The sequence below is a fragment of the Ahaetulla prasina genome, chromosome 5 (genome assembly GCF_028640845.1).
Source record: "Ahaetulla prasina isolate Xishuangbanna chromosome 5, ASM2864084v1, whole genome shotgun sequence".
Lineage (NCBI taxonomy): Eukaryota > Metazoa > Chordata > Lepidosauria > Squamata > Colubridae > Ahaetulla > Ahaetulla prasina.
The window spans coordinates 38,554,400-38,569,207 of NC_080543.1; the positions used below are offsets into that span (position 1 = coordinate 38,554,400).

Below are 14,808 nucleotides of genomic sequence, written 5' to 3' on the forward strand. Positions count from 1 at the left end.
ATTAGATGAATGGAGTGTTATGGTGTACCTGAGAATTTAGATAAAGAAGGAAGAACTAGAAACAAAATGAAATTGGAGGAAAAAAGTAAAGATGCCGTCAACACTTGCCCCTTTTTGGTATTCTTCATTTTGAAAGAAAAATCATAGCTATATGTGTAAGGTTCTACATTTAGGCAAAAAAACCAAAATGTGGTACCTTGCTCAATAGTAGTAACTGTGAGAGGGATCTTGGAGTCCTAGTGGACAACCATTTAGATATGAACCAGCAGTGTGCAGCAGCTGCCAAAAAAGCCAACACAGTTCTGGGCTGCATAAACAGAAGGATAGAATCAAGATCACGTGAAGTGTTAATACCATTTATAATGCCTTGGTAAGGCCACACTTGGAATATTGCATTCAGTTTTGGTCGCCACGATGTAAAAAAGATGCTGAGACTCTAGAAAGAGTGCAGAGAAGAGCAACAAAGATGATTAGAGGACTGGAGGCTAAAACATATGAAGAACGGTTGCAGGAACTCGGTATGCCTAGTTTAATGAAAAGAAGGACTAGGGGAGACATGATAGCAGTGTTCCAATATCTCAGGGGTTGCCACAAAGAAGAGGGAGTCAAACTATTCTCCAAAGCACCTGAGGGTAGAACAAGAAGCAATGGGTGGAAACTAATCAAAGAGAGAAGCAACTTAGAACTAAGGAGAAATTTCCTGACAGTTAGAACAATCAATAAGTGGAACAACTTGCCTGCAGAAGTTGTGAATGCTCCAACACTGGAAATTTTTAAGAAAATGTTGGATAGCATTTGTCTGAAATGGTGTAGCGTTTCCTGCCTGGGCAGGGGGTTGGACTAGAAGACCTCCAAGGTCCCTTCCAACTCTGTTATTATGTTATGTTATAAAAGAGAAAGGACAATTTAACTATGCAAATATCTGATCCTTCCATAAAGGCTTTAGCAATATTAGAAATTTCAGCTTTGATTAGTTCTTTCTTGGGACTGTTGATAGTGCAATCATTCAGATATATAATTTGGAACATGTTTACTAACCTAAAGTATGTACCAAATATATTGAGTGGTTCTCCTTTCAAGGGGAACAATAACTGGGCTTTCAGTTTACAAAAAAATGGGAAGCAACACACCAAGAAATGTCCATTAGTGGGCAGCCACTAATTCTGCAATAACTTTCTGGTCCATTGCAGATGTCACCATATAGTCAATTCTAATAGATACTACCAATTCATTATAACTTCCATACATATAGAAACCAATGGTCTTGATGGGCCATCAGGGTGGCTTAGGGGCCTCTGGTGGCTCAGCAGACTAAGTCTGTCTGTTATTAACACAGCTGCTTGCAATTACTACAAGTTCAAGTCCCACCAGGCCCAAGGTTGACTCAGCCTTCCATCCTTTATAAGGTAGGTAAAATGAGGACCCAGATTGTTGGGGGCAATAAAAGTTGACTTTGTATATAATATACAAATGGATGAAGACTATTGCTTAACACAGTGTAAGCCGCCCTGAGTCTTCAGAAAAGGGTGGGATATAAATTCAAATTTTAAAAAATGTGGTTGGAAGTTAATATATAAACCATCTGTAGCTAAAAAGAATATGAGGCAATTAGATTTATTGTGTGAAGTAGTTTAGTTTCAATTTGAACAGAGGCAGTGTGGTATATAAATCTTGGTTTACGGCTTAGAGATAGTATCTAAAGTTCTACAAGAGACATTTTTCCCCATAACTCCACAAAAACCTGTAATGCAAACTTTAAACAGCTAGATCATTTTTTCTCTCCTTGCAGAGTGGAGAGATTGGAGAGGAAGGGATTATAAGAAAGCAGGCATACATATAATGGGAAAAACACTAACTGGTTGCCTAGTGTGTTCACAGCTGCCTGTGCTAGTGAATTCTTTTCAATATGTATTCTCCATTGTATGCTGCTTACTCTCTTCCTTCCTGCCCAATGAAGGTAAATTTAAACATTACTTCCATTCTTGCTAATTATCTCAGAACTTGGGTGAGCATTCTAAAGAGCAAAAAGAAAAACTGAAATAAAGTCATAAGCACAATCACTGTCATGAATTATCAATCATGAATTTTCAAGCATCTATTATTAAATGTGTTGCTGGCCCCACTTGTGGTGCTAAATGAGGATTATCTGTATTGCCGTGCCTATATTACTCTTTTCACTTTTTTGTTTTCTTTCTGTCTTTTTTCTGCACTTTTTCTTTTCTTTCTGCCCCAATCTATACAACCCAGAGTGGCCTACAGAATACTGATACCAATAGTAGAAAAACAGAATATATCATCCAAGAGAGAGTTTTGAAAAAGCCAACGATCAATTAAACAACCAAAACATCCTACAAGAGGTCTACCACCAATTCTAACCCAGGCCTTAGAATGGAGCCAGATTTTAAGGGCTAATTTAAAAAGGACCAAAATGATTATAATTTTTACATCCTCATAGACAGCTGCAAATACCTATCTTGATTTAATATGCTCAGTACCGATTAATGCAAGCATTGTAGTTTATATATATATATATATATATATTTCCATTTTCCAACATCATATTTATGTACAAACTGTTATCCATCATTAATCATTAATTTTTATTTATTGCTGATTCGGGCGTGCCCGACTGCCACTTCCTTTCTTCACAACCTCCCTCTACCTTCTCCTTCATCTCCTTCACTTTACTATTTCCTCTCCTCCTTCTCCACTCCTCCCTTCTTCCACCCTTTCTAACCTTCTTATTCCCCTCCTCCTTCTCAACTCTTTCGTACTTACTTTCTTCCCTCCTTCTAGTCGGGCAGCCCCAATATCATTTCAAATTTTAATTTCGTATCTTCAATCATTACTGTACATTAATAACCAATCCATGTATCATTTTTTCCCCTTCTCCCCCTCCCCGCTCCTCCCCCCTTCCCACCCCCCGGACTTCCCAGAGCAAATACCGGGTATTATGACCAACAATCACAAACTAAAGTATACATTATATACATAAACTCCCACTCCTCTCTAAAACTTTAAATCCCCTCACAATAAAAATAAAGAGATAAGAAAGAATAATAAAAAAGAAAAAAGAAAAGGAACAATACCAATGCAATCTTCCCTTCACATATTACTTCTGCTTACAGTCCATTTTTAAAATTAGTCCATCTTCTCAAATTCAAATTTTCTCCACTTGTATATTCCTTCAAATTTCATAAGTCCATTTCTTAAATTACAGTCCATCTTCTCAAGCTCAAATTTTCATCACTTATATATTTCTTCGACTGTCATAACATTTAATGTCCGTTCTTCTTACAGTCCATTTTTAAAATTAGTCCATCTTCTCAAATTCAAATTTTCTCCACTTGTATAGTCCATTTCTTAAATTACAATCCATCTTCTCGAGCTCAAATTTTCATCACTTATATATTTCTTCAATTGTCATAACATTTAATGTCCGATCTTCCAATATTACTCCATCAGTCAAATATCATTACGAATAAAGTCTCTCAGATACAATATTTCTAACTTAACTTCACTGTCTATAAATGTATCAATTAAAACGAATAATCATTTAAGTTACATCCACAATATAACAGTAAACAATTAAAATCATTACATCCATAACATTATCTAAATTCATAAATTTTACTTTCCATCCTTCACAATTGGATAATATCATCCCATAGGTTTATACCTTACAAATAACAAATAACAAAAATCCTATAATTTATATCCTAAACAAATCAGTTCTAGAAATCAACCATAATCATCATATTCACATCTTAAATATTCCTCCCCTCTCCTATTCTATTTTCCATTATCTCCAAACCAGTTAACTTAGCATCTAACAACAAAGGATTCCCACTCTTTAAAACATTAATATAGAAATGTCTTGCTTTCATAACTGTACTAAGAAAATACTTTCTACCTCTAAAATTCACTGACAAACCCATTGGAACTTCCCATCTAAAATATATCTGATGTTTCTTAAACTCATCCACTAAAAAAGCAAATTCTCTTCTCTTTCTTAACATTTTAGGAGGAATTTCCTTCATCATTTTTATATCTTGTCCCAATATTTGAAATTTATTTTTATAAAAGGCTTGCAAGATTTCATACCTAACCGTTTTAGTTGTAAAATAAATAACCACATCCCTCGGTAATCTATTTTGTCTTGCCCACCAAGAATTAACACGATAAATTCTTTCAATATTAATCTCAAAGTCTTCTGGCTCCATACCCTTTATCTGAGCAAAGGCTTGCGTAAAAATCTCTTTTAAATTTTCCTTCCTACTTTCCCTCAACTCCCTCACCCTTATAGCATATTCCATTAATCTATACTGTAATATTACTCTTTCTTCATCTGCCCTATCTACCTTTGCCTGTATATCTTCCATCTTATTATCTAAGTTCCAATTGTTTTGATTCTTTTGAATTTCCTCTATTTTCCTTTGCAACTCTAAATTAACTTTATTAACTTCTGCCAAACTATCCTCCATCTGAATACAAGACCTTAATATTTGCGAAATTGCATCCTTTACCATTTTCATTTCCCTCTTCTGCTCTTCCACCACTTCCTTAAAATCCAACATCTCTTTCTCTATTTCATCAAATTGTTGATCTATTTCTGAAAAACGAGTCTTCAGAAACTCCTGTAAAAAATTTCTTAATTCCTCTTTGATTTCTTCTTTTAATTTTTGATCTGAACTGAAGAAATTTCTTTTGGTACTATTTGCTTAAAAGCCATTTTTTAAAACATATAATCTACCCAGTAACAGAGGACAAAAAGGGGTTAAAAAGGAAAGATTCAAAAAACTTTTCTTCTAAATCACTATAATCCCAAAGAAGAAGAAAAAATGTAAATCATAAAATTCTCATTTCTTCCATTTAGTCAGTATCTTCTTGTATATCTCCTAGTTCCACACTAGCTGTTAATAAGCATTTCCTTAACTTTCGTTTCCAATACACAAATCGTCATTTGCTTTCATTCCACAAAACACCATTTGCTTTCTTCTCTCCTATCTTCGCAACAAATGTATCCTCTATTAGGGGCTTGCAGTCTTCTTACAAACAAATGCTAGAACTCCAGTTTCTGCTCTGTCCGCTACAATCCATCACAAATCAATTTCTGCTGCAGAGATTGGACGCTGCATTTTTTCCTGCCAAAAGGCAGATGCCCTCTGAGTCTGGAGCTTCTTTCAGGCTTTAGAAGGAGCACTCCCCTCAAGCCTCCAGAAACTTTTTTGGGGCTTCTCCAGGTGGCTCAATTTCAGCCTGAATGCTCATCTCTCCCTTTTTGCCCAAGGGAGAGATTTACAAGCTGCCGGACAGCTGATTTACGGTGTCCTGGCAGCTCTACAGGGGTTAGCAGTCTAAAAAAGACTGCCATCAACGAAGCAGAGTCAAACCGGAAGCCCCAAGCATTGTAGTTTTATGATCTCTCTCTCTCTCCCTTTCTTTCCTTCTTCAAACTGGAAAAAGCCTGTTGATTAAGCTATTTTTTTTAAAAAAATCCATATTAGGTTCTGAATGCCAGTTTTAATGTCACCTTTAAGTTTGTGATATGTAGGGGATAAACTGCGGACTAAAAATGGCTGTAGAACCAATGACCCTAATGGAACGAAGAGCTGAGAAGTACACCAATAATTTTTAATAATTTCACTTTGGGTAAAGAGAGAAATTGAGATCATCCAGAAGGGCCCCAGACAGCTGCTCCTCGTGAGCAGATTACAAGACAGCTGTCTCCAATTGGTTTAGAGCTGAGGGAACACCTTGCTCAAACTGGATTCTATGTGTGCGTATTTTTTTCTAATCACTTTCAGAAATAGCTTGTTAACTGCTTTTCAGCTATTAGGAACTTTTAGAATCAGCAGTGCCTGATGACTTTCTTTTCATCTTTAGTGAATGAAGTTAACTACAGATTAAAGACCTTCTTTAAAAATTGTTTTGAACTTTGATTTTTGACAGGCCAGGCCCAAGAACAACACAGAATAACCCAGATCTATTTTAAGAGAAAGTGATAAGTTTCTAAAAAAATATGTATATACTTGTTATAATGAAAAGAGAAGTCAGGGTTGTTTTTTTATAAATTTCTTTCCTTTACTATATTCTTATTTTTCTTTCATTTGTATTTTTTTCTTTTCTGCAGCATCACTTTTTCTTTTCCCCCCTATTTTTTTAGTTTGTATTGTAATATCTAGTTTTTAATACTGTAATTATAATGCTTAACAAAATCATTATAAAATTCCGATATAGACAAATGCACCACATACATGAGACACACACACATATAGAATATATATGTATATATATTTACATTAAAAAGTACAAATAAATGCTAGGCATCCAAGTCAATGATACAACAAGAAGTGGAAGCCACAAGGTAGACTGATCAGAGATATTTTTGAAATTTGCTAAAATAATGTATATTGATCAAACAGGCTATGGAAGAAATCCTGATATCGCATACTCTTTAGTTATAGATTCATCTATTTTTTATTATTTGGAACACAAATTGATATTTTCAACTCTAAAATACTAATGTTTTTTTGTACAGAAAGTCATTGTGCTGAATTAAATCCTGTATAATTTGTCTTTTTTTTTTCCCTTTGGTGCTGCAGCAAAACCAGAAATCTCTATTGTGTTCCATACAGATTCCAAAGGAAAGGTAAATGTTTGTGCAATTTTATATTACGCCTTGAAAGCAGCAAAAATTAATTTTAAATGTTTTAAACCGCTTTACAAGTAAATTGAGAATTTGTACATTTTGCATAATAATTTGTATATGTTTTTTCTGAAACTTGCCCTCTAATTTCTCAACAGTTTCTTCCACTGGAAAAAAAATCTCCTGCTTTTCTTTCTCAATCTTAGGATGCTCTAGAAAAGTCAAGCATTTGTACTTGGCTGAGAAAATAAAATAGGAAGAAATAGAAAAGTGAAAGAGAGGAATCTTATAAGATGGTTGCAAAGCTTCCTTGAATACAGCCTCTTTAAATGGCCACCTACATATTTAAGAAATATCTTCTCAGTTTGAATAATAACTAGAAAATATAAAGTTTATTTATTTATTTATTTATTTTATTTATTTTCTCACAGCAATATATATAAGTATTATACAGAAAAGATTATATAGTGTATAAACATATATATGAGTAAATAATAGGAGGAATAAGCATATATGTATATAGAAGAAGAAGAAAAGAAAAACAATAGGACAGGAACGGTAAGCACATCTGTGCGCTTATGCATGCCCCTTATGGTCCTCTTAGGAATGGGGTGAGGTCAATATTAGAAAGTTTTTGGTTAAAGCTTTTGGGATTATGGGAAGAGACCACAGAGTCAGGTAAAGTATTCCAAGCACTGATGATTCTGTTACAGAAGTCGTATTTTCTGCAGTCTAGATTAAAGCGGTTAACATTAAGTTTAAATCTATTGGTTGTATTATTGCAATTAAAGCTGAAGTAGTATTTAACAGGAAGGACATTACAGTAGATGATTCTATGAGTTAAACTTAGGTCTTGTCGAAGGCGACGGAGTTCCAAGTTTTCTAAGCCTAGGATTTCAAGTCTGGTGGGATAAGGTATTTTGTTGTTTTCAGAGGAATGAAGAACTCTTCTTGTAAAATATTTCTGGACACGTTCAATTGTATTGATGTCAGAAATGTGGTGAGGGTTCCAGACAGGCGAGCTGTATTCTAGAATTGGTCTAGCAAATGTTTTATATGCTCTGGTTCCTATAGTTTCTCAACCTACTGGAAAATTATTTGTTTGTTTGCTTGCATGTTTGCTTCCTAAAACTTATAATGCTATCGGTAATTAGAATAATGGTATAATATTCTTGGGAGTTGTGTCCTATTTCTGATAGAACTTCTAATTTACCTCTAAATTCTTCTTTGCAGAATTCTGAGCTAAGCATCTGTAAAATAATTTTCCAGAGTTAGCTATGTTCCAACACATAGATATTTTAAATGCTGCTTTAGTATCCAATGAAAGTTTGATATTCTTTTCTCACTCTCCTTTTAACCATTGTCTTCATGAAGAATCTCAGTATCTATGAAGATAAGTCTAATTGTTTATATAGTCAACAGGGATTGAAATGTGGTTTTAAATTATGTAAAACTAATGGAAGTATTTTATGCTCCCATAACTATATTTGTACCTCAGATATCTCAACAAAATATTGCACAGATTTAGTAAGCATGTCTGTTACAGTGACTGTTTCCTTGATATTTCATCTTTACCTAAGCGGTAACATCTTACTTGACAAAGAACACGACTCTTGTGATATTAAACTCTGTCAGCAGGAGCAAAACCACATGGTAGACAGTGATGTTTTTAATTTCCTTCCTGTTATGTACTATTTAAATATGGTATTTATGTGGCTTGGTTATACATTCAATGCTGCATGGGATAGTCAAGAGGATCATGGAACAGGTGTTCAGATTTAATATCTACAAATTTTTGTGTCATTCTAACTAGTTGTACTCTTCTTTTCATTATTATATATTTATATACGTCTGAAAACCTTATACACAGTCATCAATCACTACAGCAGAATAGATTGTGGTGAATAAACTTCAGAAGGGAAATAGAGGTGGAAGCAACCAGATGGATGAGGATGAACAGGATAATAAAATTCTAGCCTTTCAAATTTGTTGGGAATTACAAACTACTTTTCATTTTACTTTACTTTTACTTTAAATCGTATTTATATACCGCCCTATCTCCCAAGGGACTCAGGGCGGTTTACAGGCACTAAAAACAGATAAATAGAATATAAATACAATATAAAACATTTAAAAAACTTATTCTAAAGCCCGTCCAATTAAAAATAGAAATAAAACCCAATTTAAAACCCAAAATTTAAAATCTAGCTCAGTCCTGCACAATTAAATAAGTATGTTTTAAGCCAGCGGAAGGTCCAAGGTCCGAAGCTGACGAAGTCCGGGGTAGATCGTTCAGAGGGTGGGAGCCCCACAGAAGGCCCTTCCTGGGCGTCGCCAGACGACATTGCCTCGCTGACGGCACCCTGAGGAGACCTCTCTGTGAGAGCGCACGGGACGGTGGGAGGTATTCGGTCGCAGTAGGCGGTCCCGTAAATAACCCGGCCCAATGCCATGGGCGCTTTAAAGGTGGTCACCAAAACCTTGAAGCGCACCGGAAGGCCACAGGAGGCCTCTGCAGTCTGCGCAGGTTACGTGTCATATGGGAGCCACGAGGGCTCCATCTATCACCAGCGCAGCTGCATTCTGGACTAACTGTAGCCTCGGATGCCCCTCAAGGGAGCCCCATGTGAGAGCATTGCAGTAATCCAGGCGAGGCGTCACGAGTGCGTGAGTAACCGTGGATAGGGCATCCCGGTCCAGAAAGGGGCGCAACTGGCGTACCAGGCCCACCTGGTAGAACGCTCTCCTGGAGCCGGCCGTCAAATGCTCTTCTAGAGACAGCCGTTCATCCAGGTGGACACCTAAGTTGCGGACCTTCTCCATCGGGGCCAATGTCTCGCCACCGATGTTCAGCCGCGGTTAGCTGACTGTGCGGGATGCGGCATCCACAGCCACTCTGTCTTGGCGGGATTGAGCTTGAGCCTGTTTCTCCCCATCCAGACCCGTCGGCCTCCAGACACCGGGACAGCACTTGATAGCTTCGCTGGGGTGGTTCGGTGTAGAAAATACAGCTGAGTATCATCCGCATACAGCTGATACTTCACACGAAACCACTGATGATCTCACCCAGCGGTTTCATGTAGATGTTAAACAGAAGGCGAGAGAATCGACCCTGCGGCACCCCACGTGAGGCGCCTCGGGACGACCTCTGCCCCTGTCAACACCGACTGCGACCGGTCGGAGAGATAGAGGAGAACCACCGATAAACGGTGCCTCCACTCCCAATCCCCCAACCGCGCAGCAGGATACCATGGTCGATGGTATCGAAAGCCGCTGAGAGGTCTAATAGGACCAGGGCAGAGGAACAACCCCTATCCCTGGCCCTCCAGAGATCATCTACCAACGCGACCAAAGCCGTCTCCGTGCTGTAACCGGGTCGGAAACCGGACTGGAGCAGGTCTAGATAGACAGTTTCATCCAGGTGCAAGGGAAGCTGATATGCCACCATACTCTCTACAACCTTCGCTGCAGCGAAGGTTGGAGACCGGACGATAATTACCTAAAACAGCGGGTCAGGAAGGCTTCTTAAGGAGGGCCTCACCACCGCCTCTTTCAAGGCAGCCGGAAGACACCTCCACCAAAGAAGCGATCGTAATCGCCTGGAGCCAGCCTCGTGTCACCTCCCGAGTGGCCAGCACCAGCCAGGAGGGGCACGGGTCCAGTAAACACGTGGTGGCATTCAACCTACCCAGCAACCTGTCCATGTCCTCGGGAGCCACAGGGTCAAACTCATCCCAAATAATGTCGCCAAGACCACCCTCGGCGTCTCACCCGCATCACCGCAATCTTGGTCCAGACCATCCCGGTTGATCGTTTTTATCGTATAGATAACCGTTAAACTCCTCAGCCCGTCCCTGCAACGGGTCATCCCGCTCCCCCTGATGAAGGAGGGAGCGAGTCACCCGAAACAGGGCGGCCGGGCGGTTATCTGCCGATGCAATGAGGGAGGAGGCGTAGCTACGCCTCGCTTCCCTCAATGCCACTAGGTAAGTCCTAGTATAGGACTTCACTAGTGTCCGATCATTAATGAAAGTCCAAGTCTTGGATACAAAAAATTAAGCATTATAATAAAAGCTATTATGCAATGGTTAAAAAATATTCTTTAAAAATCCTTAAAATAATAAACGAGCTCAAAATCCAATACAGTGGGAAGGCCCCCCCCCCCACAAAAAAAATCAAACAGTAGTTATAAGTACCCCAAATTAACCAAAGTGGTGTGACCATGAAATCAGCTCAAAGGAGATTTTCTTTATCAGGGGGATTAACCCAGATAATCAAGTTTAAGACAAAGGTGAAAGCAGGGAAGGAATACAGAGTATTCCTTCTATTATACTATTTGTCTGAACTGCTGATTCGATTTTTGTTTATTTTTACTCAGGCACACTTCACATGTGTGATAAAGAAGGCATATCCAAAACCAAAACTTATGTGGTACATGGGTGGAAAGATTCTGAATGAAAAATCTGAAGGTAATGCAAAATAAATGTTCTAACGGGCGCGACTAGTATAAAACAAATGCCCAACTATTAAACGTACTATTCTTCAGGAATAGTATGGGAAATTGTAATCCTTCTATCGGTTATCTCTTCCAATCAGTGTGGTTATTCTAGGGGGCAGGGAATACTATAATATAAAAGGCTTTGAAAAGCTGCAGTTTCCATACTTCTTTTTTAAAACATACCAATTTTTTATTTGGGTGGGGGATTATAAATTTCCAAATATTTGTAATCTTTGGATGCAATTGCCGTATACTCCCTGCTTGTTAAGGCATTTTACAAATAAAAATGTTATATTATCTTGATTATGTAATTAAGCATTTTACAGCTTATTTTCAGGAACTTATTTACTTTATTATTGCTAGAGGAAGGAACATAAAGGAAAACCTGTTCTTTTTATCATTTTTTTTCTTCCAAAGGTTTATTAATTGAAAATAAAAATATAAACCGGGTAGGAAGTTTTTATGAAAAGACATCAGTCTTGTCAATATGGAATATAACTCATTCATCCATTAATAAGGCCTTCAAATGCATGTCTGCATATCACTTCAGTAGAAATGACAGATGGAAATTTTCATCTAAAGAAATACTTATTCCTCATGGTAAGTAACTTTGAGAAATTAGGGGCCATTTATAATCTGAGTAGTGTCTCATGTATATATGTTCAGTCAAACACACTTTTGGCAATGTGAATTCTGCAGAAACAAATAAAAATGCATGCCTTCTTAGAAAGTATACTACATGTGTTCCATCCCATTAAGGGAATTGTTGCATATTCAGCAGCTACATTGTTCGTTCTTTAATTGAACTGGCAACTATGTGAAGCTGAATTTGAAGGACTTTTTAATTCTAGAGACCAACAGTTTACTGGAATTTATTTTGCAGTCACTAGCAGTCATGCACTTTAAGCCATTGCTATTTCATCCCAGCATATGTGCAATATCTAAAGGTTGAATAGTCTCAATATGTGGTATGTTTGATGAATTCAAATGCAGTTGAGGAATTCACTTGAACATAAGAAAACTTCAAGTTGGATAATCACAAAACTTTTCCCCAGGTTCCTTAATCTCCATATTTATAGTTGGAAATCTAAAGGGGGAAATGATTAAGTAATTGGCTGGACTCTAAATTCACCTCTTTATGTAATCCAGGAGCTTATAAATCAGGTTCAATTGCATGGATAGCTGTAGCTACTGTACATTATAGCTTCTCTCCATCTGAATGCAAACAGATTGGGAAGAAAGAGCAGATGTGCTATTGTGCACTTTCTTTTTTTTCCCAACCCTTTTGAACTTTCCATGAGTTCAACTAAAGATCTGAATAGGTCATTTTTATGAATCTAGTGCATAATAACTTTCCTTGCTCACCTGGTGGGTTTCAAAGAAGGCAAAGGGAATTAGCAGTTGCTCCATTAGACAATTTTTAAAGACTGCCCAGATGGCTTTTATTTATAATTCAGCCTGACTTCAAATTAGGTTCCAATATAAAATTTCTTTAATTGCCCTTCTCTTGTTTGTATACAGCTAAAGATAAATTTAACCAAATGCAGTTGTTTTATCTTTATCTCAAGTATTGGGCACTAGTCAAATGGTACTTGGAATCAATTTAAAATATATATGTAATATTTTTAATATTTTGTCCTAGTAAGTTACACTACGCTGTGTAATATAGTGTTTCCCTAAAAGCCATCATGCTTTTCTGATTTTTAGTGCCATAATTTAAAAATTCATAATATATCTGCGTTTCTTTGAACATTAAAGTAATTCTGCATTCCTTCAATTCTATTTTTATTTCACTATCTATTGAAATATAGATATATATTATAGGAACACTATATTTAAAATGAAAACTTAAGATTTGTGATTCTTTATTGGTTTCTATTATTTTATTATTTTATTTACTTAAAACATTTATATAGCTATCCATCTTATAACCAACAATATCATGATGCTATTAAGGATTATACACTCTCTGAACTGGTTATTTTAAACAGGATTTCAGAATACATCATTGGCATATTCAGAATTCATTAGTCACATTACTACCATTTCAAATTCACCCCCAGAAAGTAAGTAGCTGTTTATTGAATTCTATGAAATATTATCTGTTCTTTAAACATTTGACAAAATAATGGTATAAATGTCAATGCCAAAATAAAATATGGTTATGAAAAGTGTTTCAACAGTTACAAGTATTATGTTATTAAAAAAATAGAAAGCAAAAGTTGTGATATCTTTATTAGAAAAACATGTAGAATATATCTATATATTTGCCTCATGTCTATATGGCAAATATACATATGTTTACAAATGTACAAAACATAGGCACATATGTTACTACTTGCATCATTAAAATGTTGATGTAAAGTCATGTTTATGTCATTGTTTTGGCAGTTTAAAGAATTTCCAAGGTTCATTTATTGCTGTCTTTTAAAGCTCTTCTATTTCATCCACTGTATTTCAAGCTATGTTTATTTTAATCAGGGTTACAGACTACACTTTCTGAAGCCTCAGAACTAACACCCATACCAGATTCCTCTTCAGAAAGTAAGTCCATTATAAATATTATGTTTATTTTTCTCCAACATATATCCACAATAAAAATTCAGTCATACCTGAATCTTGTTGTCTCAACACTTCTACGGTTCATTTATTCATTTTTGTTAGCTTTATTGCTTCAGGGGAAAGTATCTAATTCTTTACTATTTATGGTGAAAGCTCCCAAAAATGCATAAAGAATGGGGCAATCTTTATATTGCTGAAGTCTGTGAGACAAACCCTTATCTCACATAGGTCCTGTTCACCAGGACTTGCATGTAAGAGAAGGCAGGTACAACAATCACCTGTCATCACTATGTCTCTTCGTTCGTTTTTATATTACCATCTAGCATAGCATTTCTAGGTAAAAAATAGGAACTATATTGGTTGTTTTTATAATCCTTCCACCTTTCTAAATATACTTAGAGTACTTCTAAAGTAATTTTGTGTCATTATACAGCTTTTTATAAATGAGCAGTAACAATGCAATAACTAATGATTACATCAAGTTTTATTATACCTTAGTTTCAAGGTTCCAAAAGAAAGTATAACTTGTTTTGTTTTTGTAGTCTTTTTTTCCCCTCTCCTTCCAGACAGATTTGGCAAGCCCACTTCTTTTTCAAATTTTCTCATATTTCTAATTGTTGTGTGGAATGGAGTGAAATGAGGTACGGGTGGAGTAAGGTGGGTGGGGAGAGGAGAATATCTTGAGAGGCTGGAGGAAGGATTGCAATTGAGCCATTGTGTACATGTGAAATTAAGAACTGTCATGGTCCAGTTAGAGCATACAGTATAGTTATATAGTATGTTTACTTACACTGGCTCAAACTTTCTTGTAGGGCAGTGATGGCTAACCATTTTTTCCTTGGGTGCTGAAAGCGGGTGCGGGCATGAGATAGCCTGCACGTGCATGCCCACACCCATAATGCAATGCCTGCCCACGCTGCCCTGCCCTCTGCATATTTGCATACGACTTCCCACGCTGCCCCGTTCCCCCCGTGCACATACACGTGCGACACCCCCACTCCGTTTTGGGCCTAGCAGGCCTCCCTGAAGCCTTTGGAGGCCGGAAATGGCCCATTTCCAGACTTCCAGTATATCCGGTAGGTCTGTTTTTCACCCTCCC

General features: G+C 36.9%; 1 protein-coding gene across 1 annotated transcript in view; it reads left to right on the forward strand.

Annotated features, from left to right (window-relative positions):
- The window catches only part of CD96 (CD96 molecule), a 44,495-nt gene that overhangs the window by 12,692 nt on the left and 16,995 nt on the right, over window positions 1-14,808 (forward strand). Inside the window, exons 5-9 of the mRNA XM_058185744.1 lie at window positions 6,606-6,652; window positions 11,028-11,118; window positions 11,565-11,747; window positions 13,139-13,213; window positions 13,629-13,691. Coding sequence (XP_058041727.1) covers window positions 6,606-6,652; window positions 11,028-11,118; window positions 11,565-11,747; window positions 13,139-13,213; window positions 13,629-13,691 — 459 coding nt within the window. The remainder of the gene's footprint in view (window positions 1-6,605; window positions 6,653-11,027; window positions 11,119-11,564; window positions 11,748-13,138; window positions 13,214-13,628; window positions 13,692-14,808) is intronic.